The 16,079-nt window shown below is 44.0% G+C and overlaps 1 protein-coding gene across 6 annotated transcripts in view; it reads left to right on the top strand.

The window, feature by feature from the left end:
- LOC139338849 (receptor-type tyrosine-protein phosphatase S-like) overlaps positions 1 to 16,079 on the top strand; it is a 68,484-nt gene that overhangs the window by 40,282 nt on the left and 12,123 nt on the right. For 2 of the 6 annotated variants that reach the window (XM_070974127.1, XM_070974126.1), the window contains exons 7-18: positions 1,612 to 1,626; positions 3,021 to 3,290; positions 3,974 to 4,353; positions 5,435 to 5,636; positions 6,869 to 7,005; positions 7,224 to 7,368; positions 12,280 to 12,374; positions 12,892 to 13,145; positions 13,418 to 13,505; positions 13,722 to 13,940; positions 14,729 to 14,886; positions 15,877 to 15,888. In XM_070974127.1, the coding sequence (XP_070830228.1) occupies positions 1,612 to 1,626; positions 3,021 to 3,290; positions 3,974 to 4,353; positions 5,435 to 5,636; positions 6,869 to 7,005; positions 7,224 to 7,368; positions 12,280 to 12,374; positions 12,892 to 13,145; positions 13,418 to 13,505; positions 13,722 to 13,940; positions 14,729 to 14,886; positions 15,877 to 15,888 (1,975 nt within the window). Of the gene's footprint in view, positions 1 to 1,611; positions 1,627 to 3,020; positions 3,291 to 3,973; positions 4,354 to 5,434; positions 5,637 to 6,868; positions 7,006 to 7,223; positions 7,369 to 9,465; positions 9,784 to 9,908; positions 10,103 to 10,244; positions 10,272 to 10,523; positions 10,642 to 10,842; positions 11,506 to 12,279; positions 12,375 to 12,891; positions 13,146 to 13,417; positions 13,506 to 13,721; positions 13,941 to 14,728; positions 14,887 to 15,876; positions 15,889 to 16,079 lie in introns of all 6 variants that reach the window. The other 4 variants (XM_070974129.1, XM_070974128.1, XM_070974130.1 and 1 more) reach the window with 3 other exon arrangements.

The raw sequence follows: 16,079 nt of genomic DNA, 5'->3' as shown, positions 1-16,079 counted from the left end.
AAGGTCTCCCCTGCCTATAGCCTCCAGACTCCGCACTGAGGACAGGACTAATGATAGCTCCCGCTAATAAAGATTGAAGCTCCTGGCTCTCACAAAACTGTAGAAAATGGAGGGGAATCATGCAGCCCGGCTCGATTAACTTTAAGCTACAGGCTCTGTGAGCATGTGAAGGATTATCCCTTGTTATGAACTCACTTTATTGTAAAGTACTCGGCTGTGTCTCTGCAGTGATTTCTTCAGTCTTTTGTCTCCAGTCGTGACTGATATTTTTAGAGAAATAGTCATGTTGCTGAGGTCATGTTTCACATCATCTTGAGTCTTCACCTTCATCCCGTGTTGCTCATATTACCAAACTAATCCATATATGCTTAATTAATTGTGTTTTTAGTTTGTGTTTTTGCCACATTGATAGGTATGAAATAACTGACTGAATGAAACAGGTAGTGTCGTGTCATGCTGCATCGCACCTGCTGTGTCTGTCTTGTGCATGGAGCTGTCATGATGCACTCTGTCTGTCTGTCTGTCTGTCTGTCTGTCTGTCTGTCTGTCTGTCTGTCTGTCTGTCTGTCTGTCTGTCTGTCTGTCTGTCTGTCTGTCTGTCTCCAGCATGCTCAGATGAGGAGATGCCTGCCTAATCATGTCTGTTTTCTAACAGATCTACCTGTTTTTGTCTCTTTGTCTCTTTCGTGTCTTCAACTTCTGTATCCAATTCTGGGTATCTTATGGCTTCTTTCTTTTTTTTCTACAAGTATTCCAAATGCTTTGCACTTTATCTGTTATTCATGAAATGGTAGTGACCTCATGGCAATTTTTTTTTTTTTTTTTAATTTGTTGAAATCATGCAAAAATGTTAACTTCTATCCAATTGTCTCTAGATTCTTTGAGTAGGGGGGATGTGGCCCACGAAGAATCCAAGTAATGATGTTACACATTAAGGAGTGGAGGTTGTGAAGCATATGAAGCCCATATTTATTCATTCCTGTGTTTATTTATTTATTTCATATATTATATACTACATTAGAATTACTGCTGGATTTCCAAGTCATCAAAAGCAAACTTAGCCTCTCATTGTTTTGCTACTGTAGGGCTTTACAGTTACTTTTTTAATTTGAATCTATTTTCATTTTTGAGTAGAACATTTGTTGCTTCTCACATTCATGTTTTATTATACATGTAAGCTTCCTATTGTTGAGTTTAGTTGAGTTTTTCAACAATGTTTCTGCTCTCTGTCTGCCCTCCCTTTCATTCTCTCCTTCCATGCAGAGATGTTTGTCCGTTACTCTCTCTGTCTCTTTTTGTTTCCTGTCTTGTGACCCTGGGGTATCCTCTTCTTCTCCCTTCCTTCAACATCCGATCTCTGCTAGCCTTTCTTTTTCTTACTTTTGAAGCACCTACTTTCTGAATGGGCCTGACTCTGGTATATAGCCGTGTTTTTAAATAGATCCATGTGTTTTCTTCTTCCTCGCTCCTCTTTTCTTCCCCCTTTTTCCCTCCTTCCCCTAAACCCTCTTCTAATCCTCTCTTTATCTCCACTTCCCTGTCTTTTCCCCTCCTCTCCCTTCCCCTTTTTTCTCTTCTTCTTCTGCATTCTGTCTGCACCCTGATGTGTAGGAGCGACAGACACATGTACATAAGTTTATTAACTTATAAACATGCACATACTACCTCACATATCTCTCTTTTTGCTCGCACTCGTTCTTTCCCGTTCTGCCTCTTTCATGCTGTCTTGGTGTTCTTTACTTAATGTGTCCAATGATCACTCTGTAATTGCCACAACACCTTATTGGAACCCTCGATCCACTCCTGTCCACATTTTCAATTCATTTGACTACACACTGTATCAGTTATGAATCCTATGTATTGTACAGTATCTTGTTGTACAATGTGGCTGTCCTTTGCTACATTGCCTGTCATTGTCTGGAAGAGAAGCAGAGCTGCCTCTCTCTCTCTCTCTCTCTCTCTCTCTCTCTCTCTCTCTCTCTCTCTCTCTCTCTCTCTCTCTCTCTCTCTCTTCTCTCTCTTGCTCTCTCGCTCTCTCTCACTCTCTAGCTCTCTCTCTCTCTCCTATCCCTCGGTCTGTCTTGTCTCGCTTCTCTCTGTCTTCCTCTCAGTCTTCAGTTCTTCGTTCTCTTCTTTGTGTTCCTCCACCATTTTATCCCTCTTGAGTCGCCCAGGCATGCAAGTGACCTATGAGTTCAGTCTCTCGATACATCTCTCCCTAATATATAGTTAACTGAGCTCTGACAGAAGCAGTATCGGATATAAGTTGCCACTTTTACTTGTTCTTCTCATGGGGACACGAATAGCAGGCAGAGCCTATTGATCGGTGCCCATGATGCATACACTCTCTCTAAAAAGAGCTCATCTAATGCAGAAGCACCTCAAGGCACAGAAATCTAAACAAAGTAAAGTTCCTCCCTGAAGTTTCTGCTAAAGTTTAACATTGCTGAGAAAGGGAAATGCAATAATTGTAGAACTACAATCAAAAACCCGAATCACTTATTTTCCCTGCCTGATCGCTAACCCAAAAGAAAACTGCTTTAAAGAAGAGAAACTGACTATAGGTGTCATGTCCTGGTTGAAATGATACTCAAGAGTTTGTCACTATATTATTTTGAGTAGGCAGCTCACTCTGATTGGTTGAGCTCAACACAAGATTTGTGTCTTTTTGTTGGAATCATCAGTGCCATAAAGTAATTGGGACTAAACTTGAAATATCCCTATGTAATTTTCTGTAAAAACCCTGAAGTTCATTCTCCCCCTTCCTGTTACCTCTCCTCTCTCTTTTTTCTTTCTTTTTATCTTTCTTGCCCTCACTCTCTCTCTCTCTCTCTCTCAATCTCAACTCTGCTCTCTGCCTCGCTCTTCCTCTCTCTTTCTCTCTGATTCTCCCTCACTCCCTCCCCGCCTCCTTCTTTTTCTCCGCCTTTCTTCTCCTCACACCCTTGCCCACTTTTCTCCTCCCCCACCTTACCCCCAAACCCCCTTCCCTTTCTACCCTGACTCTCCTCCTTTCCCAGTGCGCCGCGTGCCCCCTCGTTTCTCCATCCTCCCCTCCAACCATGAGATCATGCCAGGAGGGAGCGTCAATATCACCTGCGTGGCCGTGGGTTCGCCCATGCCATACGTCAAGTGGATGCTGGGCAGCGAGGACCTGACCCCCGAGGATGAAATGCCGATTGGACGGAACGTGCTGGAGCTCAATGGTGTCCGGGAGTCTGCAAACTACACCTGTGTGGCTATGAGCAGTCTGGGTATCATTGAGGCCACTGCTCAGGTCTTAGTTAAGAGTAAGAGACCCTCTAATTGCATGATTAATCATTTTGGCTCTTGGAGAGAGGGAGAGAGAGAGAGAGAGAGAGAGAGAGAGAGAGAGAGAGAGAGAGAGAGAGAGAGAGAGAGAGAGAGAGAGAGAAGGGTTTGGAAAAGTGCCTCGGTGCAGTATTGAAGATAGATTGGATTTAGAGGGGTTCTCTCTATATTTCTAAATGTATGCATGTCAGGTGAGTTGGATACTCAAAATTTCCAGGATAATAATATAACATTTGACTTCTGTCAAGCAAATTTTCTCCATACTTTACCATATATAGTATGTTTAAGATACCTTCATCATCAGTGTGGGAGGCCACTTGATATCCTGTTTCTAAGTTGCTTTGGATAAGACATCTACCAAATGAATGTACTGTAACTTAATATCCTTAAATCATTAATTAAATTAGATTATATTCAACTTAACTGTACTTTGCTTAATTGCACACGGAGTACTGTTACACGGAAATGCAGTTTCTTAATAGAAGCAGGGATGCAGTAAGACTAAACAAATGAACATAATAGTAGAAAGAGATGTTATTGTGATATGTTTAAATAAACAAAATAAAGCACAAAATGTACAGCATGAATGAATGCAGTCATAACATACCAGAACATATACAGAAAAATAATATATTTCTCTTCCCCTCTCTCTAATCCCCAGCTTTGCCAAAGCCTCCTGGCACGCCCATCGTCACCGAGACCACCGCCACCAGTGTGACCATCACATGGGACTCCGGGAACCCAGACCCTGTTTCATACTACATCATTCAATACCGAGCCAAAGGACCTGATAGCAAGTACGAGACAGTGGACAGCATCACCACCACCCGTTACAGCATCGGGGGACTGTACCCCAACACTGAGTATGAAATCAGAGTATCGGCCTTCAATAGCATCGGCCAGGGGCCCTCCTCTACGCGCGTGGAGGCCCGTACAGGAGAGCAGGCCCCGGCTAGCCCTCCCCGAAATGTCCAGGCCCACATTATTTCACAGAACACGGTGATGGTCCGCTGGGAGGAGCCGGAGGAACCAAATGGACAGGTGGGACAGGGACTGAAACAGCTCTTTTTGATTTGTTTTCAGCAGAAAACATGCAGTTTACATTTTTCCTTTATCTGTTGGTTTTCTTAATATGGTGGTAAATGTTCTGCAGGAAAATAATTGGTACTTAAGAAAAGCCAGTCTGTTCTCTGGAATAAGATAAACGTTATAAAAGAAAGCAGAGTCCATTTGGTGTGACAGCTCCCAGACCCTACATCCAGAGTTTAACATTTTCTTCCGTTAGCCAAAACCAAAACATATAAAAACTAAAATGTGAATATGCTCATAATTTAAGATAACTTAACAGTCTAAGTACAAGAGAGCATACATTCCCCACATTTGACATTACGTTAACCCTCGCTTATGGAGACTGGCAACATTTCAAAATTGCACAAAGGCCCACATGAGGCTAAAACGATAAAGCCTTAATATAATTCACCATTGGGAGCTTTATTCCAGTGTGCAGATTCATGTCCTTTGCAGGGATTGTGTCTTGCCAGAGATTTCTCTCCTGTAACTCCCTTGCTACTTTCCCCACCCTCTAAAGAAAGAAAGGTAATTGGACTGTCCTCTCTAAGTTAAGAGCACTCCCTCTTGAGGCCTATGTCCTTTTCTAGCCTACCTAACTGTACAGTAGGTTCATAAAAGTGCAAGACTGAATTGAGAGCAAATGGGGATTATAGATATTAAAAGAGTTCTAACAGGAGAGGTGGTGGAAGTCTAGGGCAATGTCACAGCAGTGGGATTACACTCCGACCTGCCCATAAACAAATCCCAAAGGAGGAGGTATAAGCAATACAATATGAGAACCACGGCTTGTATTGGAACTGGTTTGGTCAACCTCATAGTGAGATTTATTTATAAGGATTAACTGCACAACAGCCCCAGAAACGTGAGGACATCACCTTGTGACAACGTCCTCTAACAAACACTCAACCAACAAATCCACAGGACCATCTGGACGAGAATGAAAACTCATTCATAGATGGTGACCTATGCTCTAATGAAGTTGTGCTGAAAGATGGTATTATGGATTACCATGGATCAATCTTAAAATCCAATCCCTGCTGCTCTGTTGTAGGTGAAAGGCTACCGCGTGTACTACACCATGGACCCGTCCCGACCGATGAATGAGTGGCAGATCCACAACGTCCAGGACAGCGTCATCACCACCATTCAGAACCTGATCACCTCGGAGACCTACACCATCCAGGTCCTGGCCTTCACCTCAGTAGGGGACGGACCCTTCTCAGACCCCGTCCATGTTAAAGTCTTGCCTGGAGGTCAGTGTGTGACTATGAATGTGTGAGTGCATAAACATAATCAACCGGTAGCTGTTATCTATGCACTGCATGCCGCTGCATAGATAACAGCTAAGTAGCGGCCTTCATTTATTCATGTGCAGGAGAGCAGTGGTTGTTTTTCAGACGTGCGCATGCAACGGAGCACAAATGAGTCATTATTCATGCGTGTGCATATATACAAACTGTGAAGAAGCTTATTCCAGTGACTTATGTAAAGTTTGTGAGCCAATCCACTGAGAAACGCTTTGCGAATAAGCTTGACCTGTCAGAAAATGTGACTTCCTCAAATTGACTAAATTCCACCTGCTAGGACACAACTGCGGGTACTTATGAGAAGGAAACAGGGATTAACAGCCAAAAGTGTCCCTCGTACCTCGGTGCTGCTCGTGTCTCTGCGACAGCTGCTGTCACTGGTTTTATGTGATGGGAGGGACAAAGAGATGATTACTCTGATGGTATTACCGGTTTAAATTCTTGTGTAGCTGTTATGCCATTAAATGTCCCTAAAAGTCTACTATTTCCCAGAACATGAAAGGTATAAGATTATATAAAAACTGCACAAAAATGCAAGGCTTTGGGGATTTATGGGTCAATGGGTGTATATTATGACATCGAGAATTAGTACAAATTGCTTTTTGGTTCCGGTATGACACAAACACTTGAAAAATTTGTTACGGTTAAAATGGATTGGTTTCGAACCATGATAATCGCTCTATGACTTCAAGTTTCTCTGACTTAACAAGCAACAATTACAGCTAGAGTTAGAAAAAAAACATCCATTGTGATAAATTAATTCTATTTTAACACTGAAAAACAAAACTCTGCTTACTCAGGACTGTGTGGGAGTGGTTTAATCAGATCTGATTGACAGTACCATTTCCCTGCCAACATAATTCCCATTGTTGTATTAATGATATTAATAATAATCTTCATTTACGGAGCACTATTCTAAAGAGCATTACAAAGTGTGTTAGAGTGAAAACAACAAAGCAGTGTCAGAAATTCACTAAAAAAAATGAGATAGCCAGGCAGGAGGAAAATAATACTATTTACATAAAACAAGAACAAAATGAAATATGATGAAATAACCGGCATCATTCTAACTTTGGCAGATAATAGTGTGAAAATTGGTTTGCAACACAAAAATGCACCAGGCTGTGGAAGTGATATATATTTAGACATGTTCTGACTGATTGTCCTGCCCCCTTCAGTCCCAGGTCAGCCAGGGAAGTTTAAGGTCGGTAGGGTGACGGACACCAGCATTGAGCTGACCTGGGAACCTGCTTACACCAAGGAGGGCATCGTCAACTATGAGCTTCTCTACAAACCTGTCAGGTTTGGCAGTTTGGTAAGACCTCTTACTCTCTTTCTATAAAACTGTCTGCTGAGTAGATTTCTTAATAAGACGGGGGCATGAGAGGACAGATGGAAGAAGAAGTTTAAAAGATTAACCCCCGGTCAGTCCTCATCTCCTTTTCTCTCCAACTCTCCTTTAATGTCTTCTTCTTCGCTCCCCTCGTCGCCCCTCTCGCCCTGTCCTCTGCTCCTCTTTCTTCTCTCTCATAGGAGAAGCTGACCTTCGGGCCCAGAAATTCTTACACAGTGGAAGGTCTGAAAGCGAACACCGAGTACTCCTTCTCTCTGGCCGCCATCTCAAGCAAAGGCATCGGAGCTTTCACCAATGAACTGGTGCAGAGGACGTCACAAGCCAGTACGTCTCAGTTTGACTGGGTCCACATACTGTGCCTGCAGGCACACACACACATACACACACACACACACACGCACACACACACACACACACACACACACACACACACTGATGCCATAATGGTCATCTGCATTATGTTTGAGCCTTATACACATATCTCCTGCAAATATTTGGTCCACTACATACACAGCTCGTAGTACATTGTCCTCGGCTCCTGACCCGGTAAAACCATCTTCACATCTCTCCATCTATCTCATTTATCAACCCATCTGTCCAACGCCCCCTCCCATCCATCCATCTATGTTTGACTGTGCCTTTCTTCCTCCCTTCAGCCTCTCGCTTTCTTACACAGCCAAAACACCATGACAGATGGAGATGGAGCGCCGATTAATGTTTCAGTCTTCCTTTTCTTCACCCTCCTTTCACTTTTTCCACTCTATCAGTGTCTAATGTCTTTGAAAGGGTGAAACTGTCTGCCACTTATTGGCTAACAGCCAGTGGTGAGGAGCATTAAAGGATGGCCGTTGGCCTGCTGTGTTGACAGGTAAGTGCCGGTCAGTCTGTACTTTATCTGAACTTGGACTCTTTCCCTTGTCTCCTTTTCTCTCTTCCTTTTCTGCGCAATCACTGATAAAAGTCATATAAGCGAAATGGCACAAGTCATTTCATGTCTGCTCTCAAGAAGGAAAAAAAGAAAATGCAGAGATAAGAGAGAAAATGGCGTGAGGAAAAGAATGAAAAAAGTAGTCATGGTCGAGAAAAGTCCCAGGTCCTGCAGATCATGGCGCTGTATCACTTCAACGGTAAGTTTTTGTCAAGTATTTACTCAACATACACAAAAGATTCATACTGTGAATTCACATTCAGACTATTCCTACAGTACAAAATGTGCTAAACATTTTTAGCTGGTCTCCTTTGACTCTTGACTTAAACAAAAAAAAAGCGAGACCAAGGTGGTACACCGGAGGAGGTGGCAGAAGAGGAGGAGGGGGGGTTCAGGAAAGGGTAGGTGCCAGATAAGCAGACTATTTCATGCAGCAGAATTCATTTCCCAGGGAGGTTATGTGTGCTTTGTTATCGCCAGGCTTTGGTGCACATCTAGATTGTCCCCCGAGGCCAACAGAACAGTGGCTGTACGGCTGAGTGGATAGATACTTGAACCTGTCAGCTATGACTATTACACTCCCACACATACACACATGCCATACACTCCCAGGCTCACGCACAAGCACAGATGCCTTGGCCGTGCTCACCATTGTGTGTGTGTGTGCGCTCCTTAAGGAATAGTGTATAGGGTGAGTGATACCTTCAGTTGAGAAATCTGCAGTGATGAAGGTGATGTTCAGTTTTCTGTTTGTTACAGTAAATATCTCAGCCTACTTCTGATTCAATTCATCATTCGAGCCTGGCTTTCAATATCCGTCTAGTGCCTTTCTCTCCTGGGCTCCCTGTTTTGTTTTCCTTTTACCTGCCTCCTAAATCCTCTCTGCGCTGTGTGAGATCTGTTTTAGTTTGTTTGTTTCTTCCCTCTGTGAAGCCCAAGACCTTCCCCTAGTCAGCAGTGGAAAGTCTCAAACCACTCTATTATCCCGAGGACTCAAGGATTATGCCACCATGGGGGCTGGTGTTGTGAAATGTGTATATTTGTCTGTGCACCTGTGTACTGAGCTGTGCATCCCTGCTTTAGAAAGAAATACTATATAAACTGTCTGTTGTTTCATTCATAAATCTGGGTCCTTTTTTGCCACGCGCTACAGCCAAAGGATATAATCATTGGGTATCAAATGCACATTCTCCTTCGGTGTAATTAAGTTGTCCACTCAGGGTCAATACTCTCGTCTCTGCTTTATTTCATTAGGCTCTAAGCCTAACATTATGGTTTTACGTTACGTGGTCACTCCCCCTTTTATGAGTCATGTTTTTCCTGGTGTTATCTCTTTCAGTTCAGTTTACCTTCGTTTCTTATTGTTTCCTTTTTTATCCTTATCTCCTATCCTTTGCTTGTATTTCCCCCCTCTCTTGCTTTTTCAACCCTATTCTCTTTGGTCTCTCCTAAAACTTTTTGCCAATTGCCCTCCTTGCCCCTTGTCCAATCAGAGCCCTCAGCTGCACCCGAGGGTGTGTCCTGCGAGAGTGCCAGCTCCACCTCGCTGAGAGTAAGTTGGAGGCCGCCTCCTTTAGAGGGCCAGAATGGCGAGTTGGCAGGTTATGAGCTGAGATACCAGAGAGTTTCTGGGGCAGGAGGCGGAGGTCAGGGCCAGGAGGTGAAGGGGCTTCCTATCCCGGCCCAGCAGGGGCAGACTGTGTTAGAGGGGCTGGAGAAGTGGAGCTGGTACAACATCACCATGGCAGCTTCAACTGCAGAGGGAACTGGACCCAGCAGCCCAGCTGCCCTTTGCAGAACTGATGAGGACGGTAAGAGTGAGAGCCGTAGATCAGACCTAAACAGTATTGATTGCTTAGCTGATTATTTACTGGCGAGACTGTTGGTCACTTAATTAATTCTGCATCTGTGTGTGCGCTTGTGTGTGCGCCCTTAGTTCCTGGTGCAGCCCCTCGTCAGGTGGACGTCCAGCCGCTCAACTCCTCAGCGCTTCGAGTCACCTGGCGGTCAGTGTTGCCACGGTTACGGCAAGGCCAGGTCCGTGGCTACCAGGTGCATTTCAGTCGAGCAGAGAGCGGCGAATCACGAAACCTTCCCAGGATCAAAGACCTCTTATTGGATGAGTCCCAGGTGACATCATAGCCGAATATTTAAATGATTAAATGCTGGTCATTTATTTTTTCATTAAACACCCTCCCTCTCTTCTTTTGTCCTTTGACTCACTCTCATCTGTCTCGGCTGCCTGCGGGGTGTGTCTCGACTCCGGGATAAGATGGAGGAGGATGACTCAACTCAATATGTGAGTGCAGACTACCCATCCTCTTCTCATTATAAATGAACTCACTATTAATACATACAGCACAATGCATCCAATACATTACACACAGACAGTTAATGAATTCCTCGTTAAATTTGAGATTTGATTAGCTTCTGATATGTGCCATTTTGTTAATAACAATAAGTGTAAAGAAAAGGACTGACGAGAATGTCTCATATTTAAATGAATGTGGTAGCAGTATTTGATGGTGCAGTTTTGTGTTTTCCTCCTCAGGAGCTCATTTTGGGAAGTCTGAAAGCAGAGACTTTGTACTCCGTCTCAGTGGCAGCATACACCACCAAAGGGGATGGAGCACACAGCAAAGCCAAGCTGGTGCAGACCCTGGGGATTGGTAAGCATACGCCAAATATACAGTTCACTGCACTGGATTTAGTAACATACTCAAGAATTGATCTTACAGTAAGCTGCACCATGAGCCGGCAGTAAATAAACAGCCAAATCAATTGTAATTCTTGTACAAGATTTACATGATATACGTTTTTATATATATATATTACAATTGATTTTCTGCTGCCTACGCTGTCGTTCGCAGTGCCCGGTGCCCCCTCCCTTTGGGTGCGTCCAGGATCGGGCCCATCAGTGGTGGTGCGGTGGGCTCCTCCGCTGGAGTGCTCTGAGTCAGGCTCTGATAGCCGGGGGGCCCCAGTGGAAATCCAGGGCTACCGCCTACAGTTTGGCCTGAAGAATACATCTTTAGACTCCACAGTGGATTTCACAAATCGGGAGAAAAACTTCACTGTCAGAAACCTCTCCCCAGGCTCCTCCTACGTCTTTGTCCTCTCTGCAAAGAGCCGAGCAGGCTACGGAGATGCAGTGCAGCAGGAAATAACAGTTCCCATGTTTCCGCCCTTGGGATACCCCGAAATATCTCACTTTGTTAATGCCACTTGCTGCTCCCTCCAGTTCTCATGGCTGCCTCCTGCCCCAGAGGAGTGCAACGGTGTCATCACAGAGTACACCATAGCTTTCAAAGAGGCTGCGGGCCCCAATCCCTCTGCTGACCCTGGCCCTTCAGCCTCACCAGCCCCCCCGGCTCCCCCATGGCTAATCACACTACCAGCAAGTGAGTCCAGCTACACCATCCTGGGCCTCAATCACAGCACAGCCTACGAAATGCAGCTCAGAGCCCACAACAAAGCAGGGCCAGGCCCCTTCACTCCACCTGTGGTGAGCCGAACCCTGGCTTTTGAAACAGGTAGGGCTGGCCTCAGGCCTCAGGACTACCCTTTACCTTCTAAGCACTGGTTCAGCTTCACATCTCTGCTCCCCTTACTGTGGATTTCACTCCAACACACTAAACTTAATGAAGTCTGGGCCAGTTCTTATAGGTTGGCCCTTCACCTGTGCACCTCAGAGAGGCAGAGAACTGCGAAGTCCAGGGGGACACGACTACTCCCCCAAAATCTTCCACTCACTCACTTATACCTTCATCACCTACCCTTCACCACCAGTGGAAGCAGGCTGAATGTTAATGGATGTTTGCTTCAAGAGCACTGCTTATCACAAACCCTCAGGTAAAAGTCAATACAGGCCATGGGTATACAGTATCGAATACAGAAGGTAAGTGTTCAGTCTGAATTCGAGTGAAAACCGGCGTCTGCTGCTGTATCTACAGGTAAGCTTTTTTTATCTGATAGACCTCCACTTCCACCTTTTCCAAAAGCCTTTGCTGACATGCTGAATTCTGAGTCTAACACACACAACCGTACACACTGAGAATGTGGCATGTCACATTCCTGCAGCCGGTCTGTCTGTTGTTTGTACTTATTACTCTTGCCATCCACTCTCCTCATCACCTGCCCATCCTTTTAACCATCATGCATTCTTCTCCAGTAACAGATCTGACTGACATGTCTTGCATTTTTACAGACTTGCAGTGGGAAAGCAGAGGAGCCGCTGATTTGAATAAAATGGTTCACCAGGAGTGACTCTGTTTTTTTGTTTGTTTCTTTGTTTGTTTGCTTCGCAGATGTGCCGAGGAATTTTTCAGTTAATCTGGCCACTAAGACCAGTGTTCTTCTGACCTGGGAGTTTCCAGAGAGCAGCAACCCCTACCGCTTTACTGTATGTGGTGCATGTACACGTGTGGTGACATATGTCTAGTCTAGCGTTTTTCTTAGACAATTTATAATACAACATATTATGTTGTAACTGTTGGCATGTGTTTTTGATTATAATACCTCACACTACCAAAAGTTTCTGTATTTGTAGTATGCATGGCCCCAGCCTGTATTATGCTCCCAAAGTTAATCTTTTATCATCCATTGTTCCAACTGTGAGAGTTGAATAAGCACATTTATGAAAAGTTTTATTTTCTATTTCAACTATGGTGTAAATCTGGGTACTATTGTTGTCAAGGAATGTAATAAACCCATGAAAATGTCATCTGCAACTTAAGTTTCAGGGTCTTATGATTAAATTTATTTTAATTGAGCCTGACCAACCTCAAAAGGGATTTAACATTTGCAGGGTTTTAACTCATTGAAGTACAACAGGTTATCATCAGCATACAGTCTATAAATAAGCATCTTTTCCTTTTAATTTTTAACTCTAACTTCACTAACGCACTCCCATCCTCCAGGTGGAGTATAATCGACAGAAGATGGAGGTGGACGCTCGTCTGAGAAAGGCAGTTATCCCAAACCTTCAGCCTGACACCAGCTATGACTTCAAGATCACTGCCCCAGAGGGCAACATGGGAGGCCTTCGACACCGCATCTCTGCCAAGACCTCCCCACCAATCACCATCCGCCGCCCTGAGATTGACCACACCCGTGACACTGAGACCACAGTCACCATAATCCTGCCGTCGCTGGAAACTCGCACTCCTGTCAAGTAAGATCGAAAGATGGAGGTTTAGATGTTGTTGTAGTGTTTGAAATAGCCGTCATGGTTCTCATAGACAGCGAGACTTGCTGTACTCAGGTCAGATGATTATAATCTCTCAAGGTGTGTGGCTTGATGATAAGAATACCTGACTGACAGGATGTTCAAGATGGTCTTTAGTGCAACAAGTTGGCAAGGAACTGGTGAAATAGTTTGAGACACGTTTGCTATTGTATCAGCGCAATCAGTGTAACGTTATTTGTCCTCCTCTGCTCCCACAGGAATGTCTATGTTGTTGTGGTTCCCCTGAGGAGAGCCCGCGGCGTCATCAGACAACTCAAGAGCCCAGATGAAATGGACCTAGAGGAGGTGAGAACCACAACAATGACAGCACCCACTGATGTCTGTGCCTGGAAGGAGGAAAGGACCTATAAACACACACACACAATCCCATTGCTGAGAACTCCTGGCGAGGCTTACCCTTTATAATTCAATATCGGTGTTTAAACATTAGTCAGAGATATTGGAACGTCTAATTTTTCTTTCTGTGTCTTCCCTCTCTCTGCTTCTCTCTCCATCTCTCAGCTGTTAAAAGACATCAGTCAAAGGCAGAGGGATTCTCGGCAGCAGAAGCAGGTGGACCTGCGCCGGGCTTACATCACGGCCCGTTTCACACCTGCCACCTTGCCGGCCTTTTTCACCCTGGGGGACCAGCTGGACTACGGAGGCTTCGAGAACCGAGCATTAGACCCAGGCCAGGAGTATGTCTTCTTCATCCTGGCGGAGCTCAACTCCACAACTGGGGTACAAAAGCCACCGTGTCACATCTCTTTTCCTTCCGTGTTTATAAGCACTCCTTCATTCCCCGCTGCCTGTTTCTCTCCTGCAGGCTGTCACTATACATTGTAATCAATATGGCCTCGCTGCTAAAACAATAAAATGTACGTCAGTCAGAGTGTTGTAAGCAAAAGGTAATAACCTTCACGTACTTCCATCACCACTGCTAATAAAGAGTGAGTGTAGCTGCTGTGGCAGTAGAAGAGATATTGCCTTGTGCACTGCTTGTATATGTGCATTCAAATTGGAATAGATCTAAATATACGACTTGAATTAGGATAGATTTTATTTTTTATGAGATGTTTTTTTATTAGGTACACTTTTAGCCCAGGGGAGGCTCTTCAGAAATCCTTCAGATGTAATAAAAAGGCACTTTATTCAGTTTATTGTGATTATACAAATGCACATAATGTAAGTAAGCTTAGGTACATTCCCAACATGTCGTCTAAAATGCTTAGACTGATCAAATATAACCTCATACACATGTACATATAAAACCTGTCATGTGCAGCCTGGTCACAGTTCAATCTAATGCAATCCAGAGCAACAGCTCTGCAATGAATACTACGTTAGAAGGTTGCATTTTGGTGAGATCTGCTGTAAGAGCTGTGGGTTTTAGTGTCATGCGCTCGTGTTATTTTGTCCACTGAGATTAAACAAATAAGTGAGAAAGATCGAAGTGATGCTAAAAAGGACAAACAGGAAGAAATGTGCTTCAGTGTCTTTTCTGAATATGTTGTCATGTTTGTACACAGAAAATGTATGTGGCCAGCCTCTACACAGACCCCGTGATCGCCCCAGATTCGGACCCCCAGCCCCTCGACGCAGGCGACGGTCTGATCTGGGTGGTTGGACCTGTCCTGGCTGTGGTCTTCATCATCTGCATTGTCATCGCTATCCTCCTTTACAAAAAGTGAGCGTGACAGATTAACTCAATACACAAAATGGCAAAAACCAAAACCATGAGGCCAAAGCTGTTGGTCAGCTTTGATTGTGAGCCTTAAAGTGTATGGTTGGTGTCATTCTATGGTTTTTCTAAATGTCAGTAAATCCCATGAAAAGACAAACAATGCATCTCTCTCAATATATTTTCACTTCTGTGATTGTGTCTCTCCAGCCACTCCTCATCCACTCACTAAAATCTTTAAAAATGGGTCACAAATATATGCTTTCATTTTCAAATAAGGCAAAATGATTTCATAAAACAGATGGGCACATGTTTTTAGCCGGCATTACTCAAATGGGACTAAGGAGTGTATTTGCTGGGGGACTAATTTCAGTGATGGATTAATACACATTGGGTGTTCTAGTGAGTATATATGGCAGCAGGATGGCATATGTTGGACAGACCAAAGTGGACTTCAGTGTCTATGGTAATAAAGCAACATGTCACTGATTGTCACAGTGTGAATGTGTTTTGGACAACAGTGATGCTCTGGAGAGGAGAGCAATAAGCTACATCAGGCTATGGCTCCACACATGATACTTGTTAATACTGTAGCATCAATTACTTGCTAGTTTTTGGCTTTTGGGGTTTGCTGAAAATAAGAAAAGATTCCAGCCCAGTTTTTATCAATAAAGTTTCTGTCTCTCATGCCACGTTCTGCTAGCAGCTCCCGCTGATATTTCCAATACCGGGATTGTTTAATCTGCATCTACCCTCTGACAAATGTTCAACTTTCAGTCTGATATTCATCAAATTTGTTCCAATTTAGAAGTTTGTTCTCCCCTCAGACAGCTATGAAAGAGTCTGACCCTGCTGTAGGCTGCTGATATCTGATGCAAGCCATCAAGCTTTTGAATACTAATGCAAAATATTGATTTCCCTCTCTAACAATCTGTCTGTTTCCTTCCTTTTCTTCCTCTAATTATTCCTTCTTTGCTCTTGTTTCACTGGAAGCAGCAAACCTGACAGGTAAGATTAAAACAATGTCAAGCTCTTTGTTCGTTTTAACCTACAGCAATTACACGATACCAGATGCTGTACAGAGAACTTGTACAAAGCTGTAAAACACTGTACCAGTTAATGCACTATTTGCTCGATTCAAGTAACCATGCTAATGATGTGTCAGCAGTGAGTCTTGTTTTTCTCTCTCTGGTTGTTTG

This window comes from Chaetodon trifascialis, chromosome 11 (genome assembly GCF_039877785.1).
Source record: "Chaetodon trifascialis isolate fChaTrf1 chromosome 11, fChaTrf1.hap1, whole genome shotgun sequence".
NCBI lineage: Eukaryota > Metazoa > Chordata > Actinopteri > Chaetodontiformes > Chaetodontidae > Chaetodon > Chaetodon trifascialis.
This window is presented reverse-complemented; position numbering and strand designations above follow the sequence as displayed.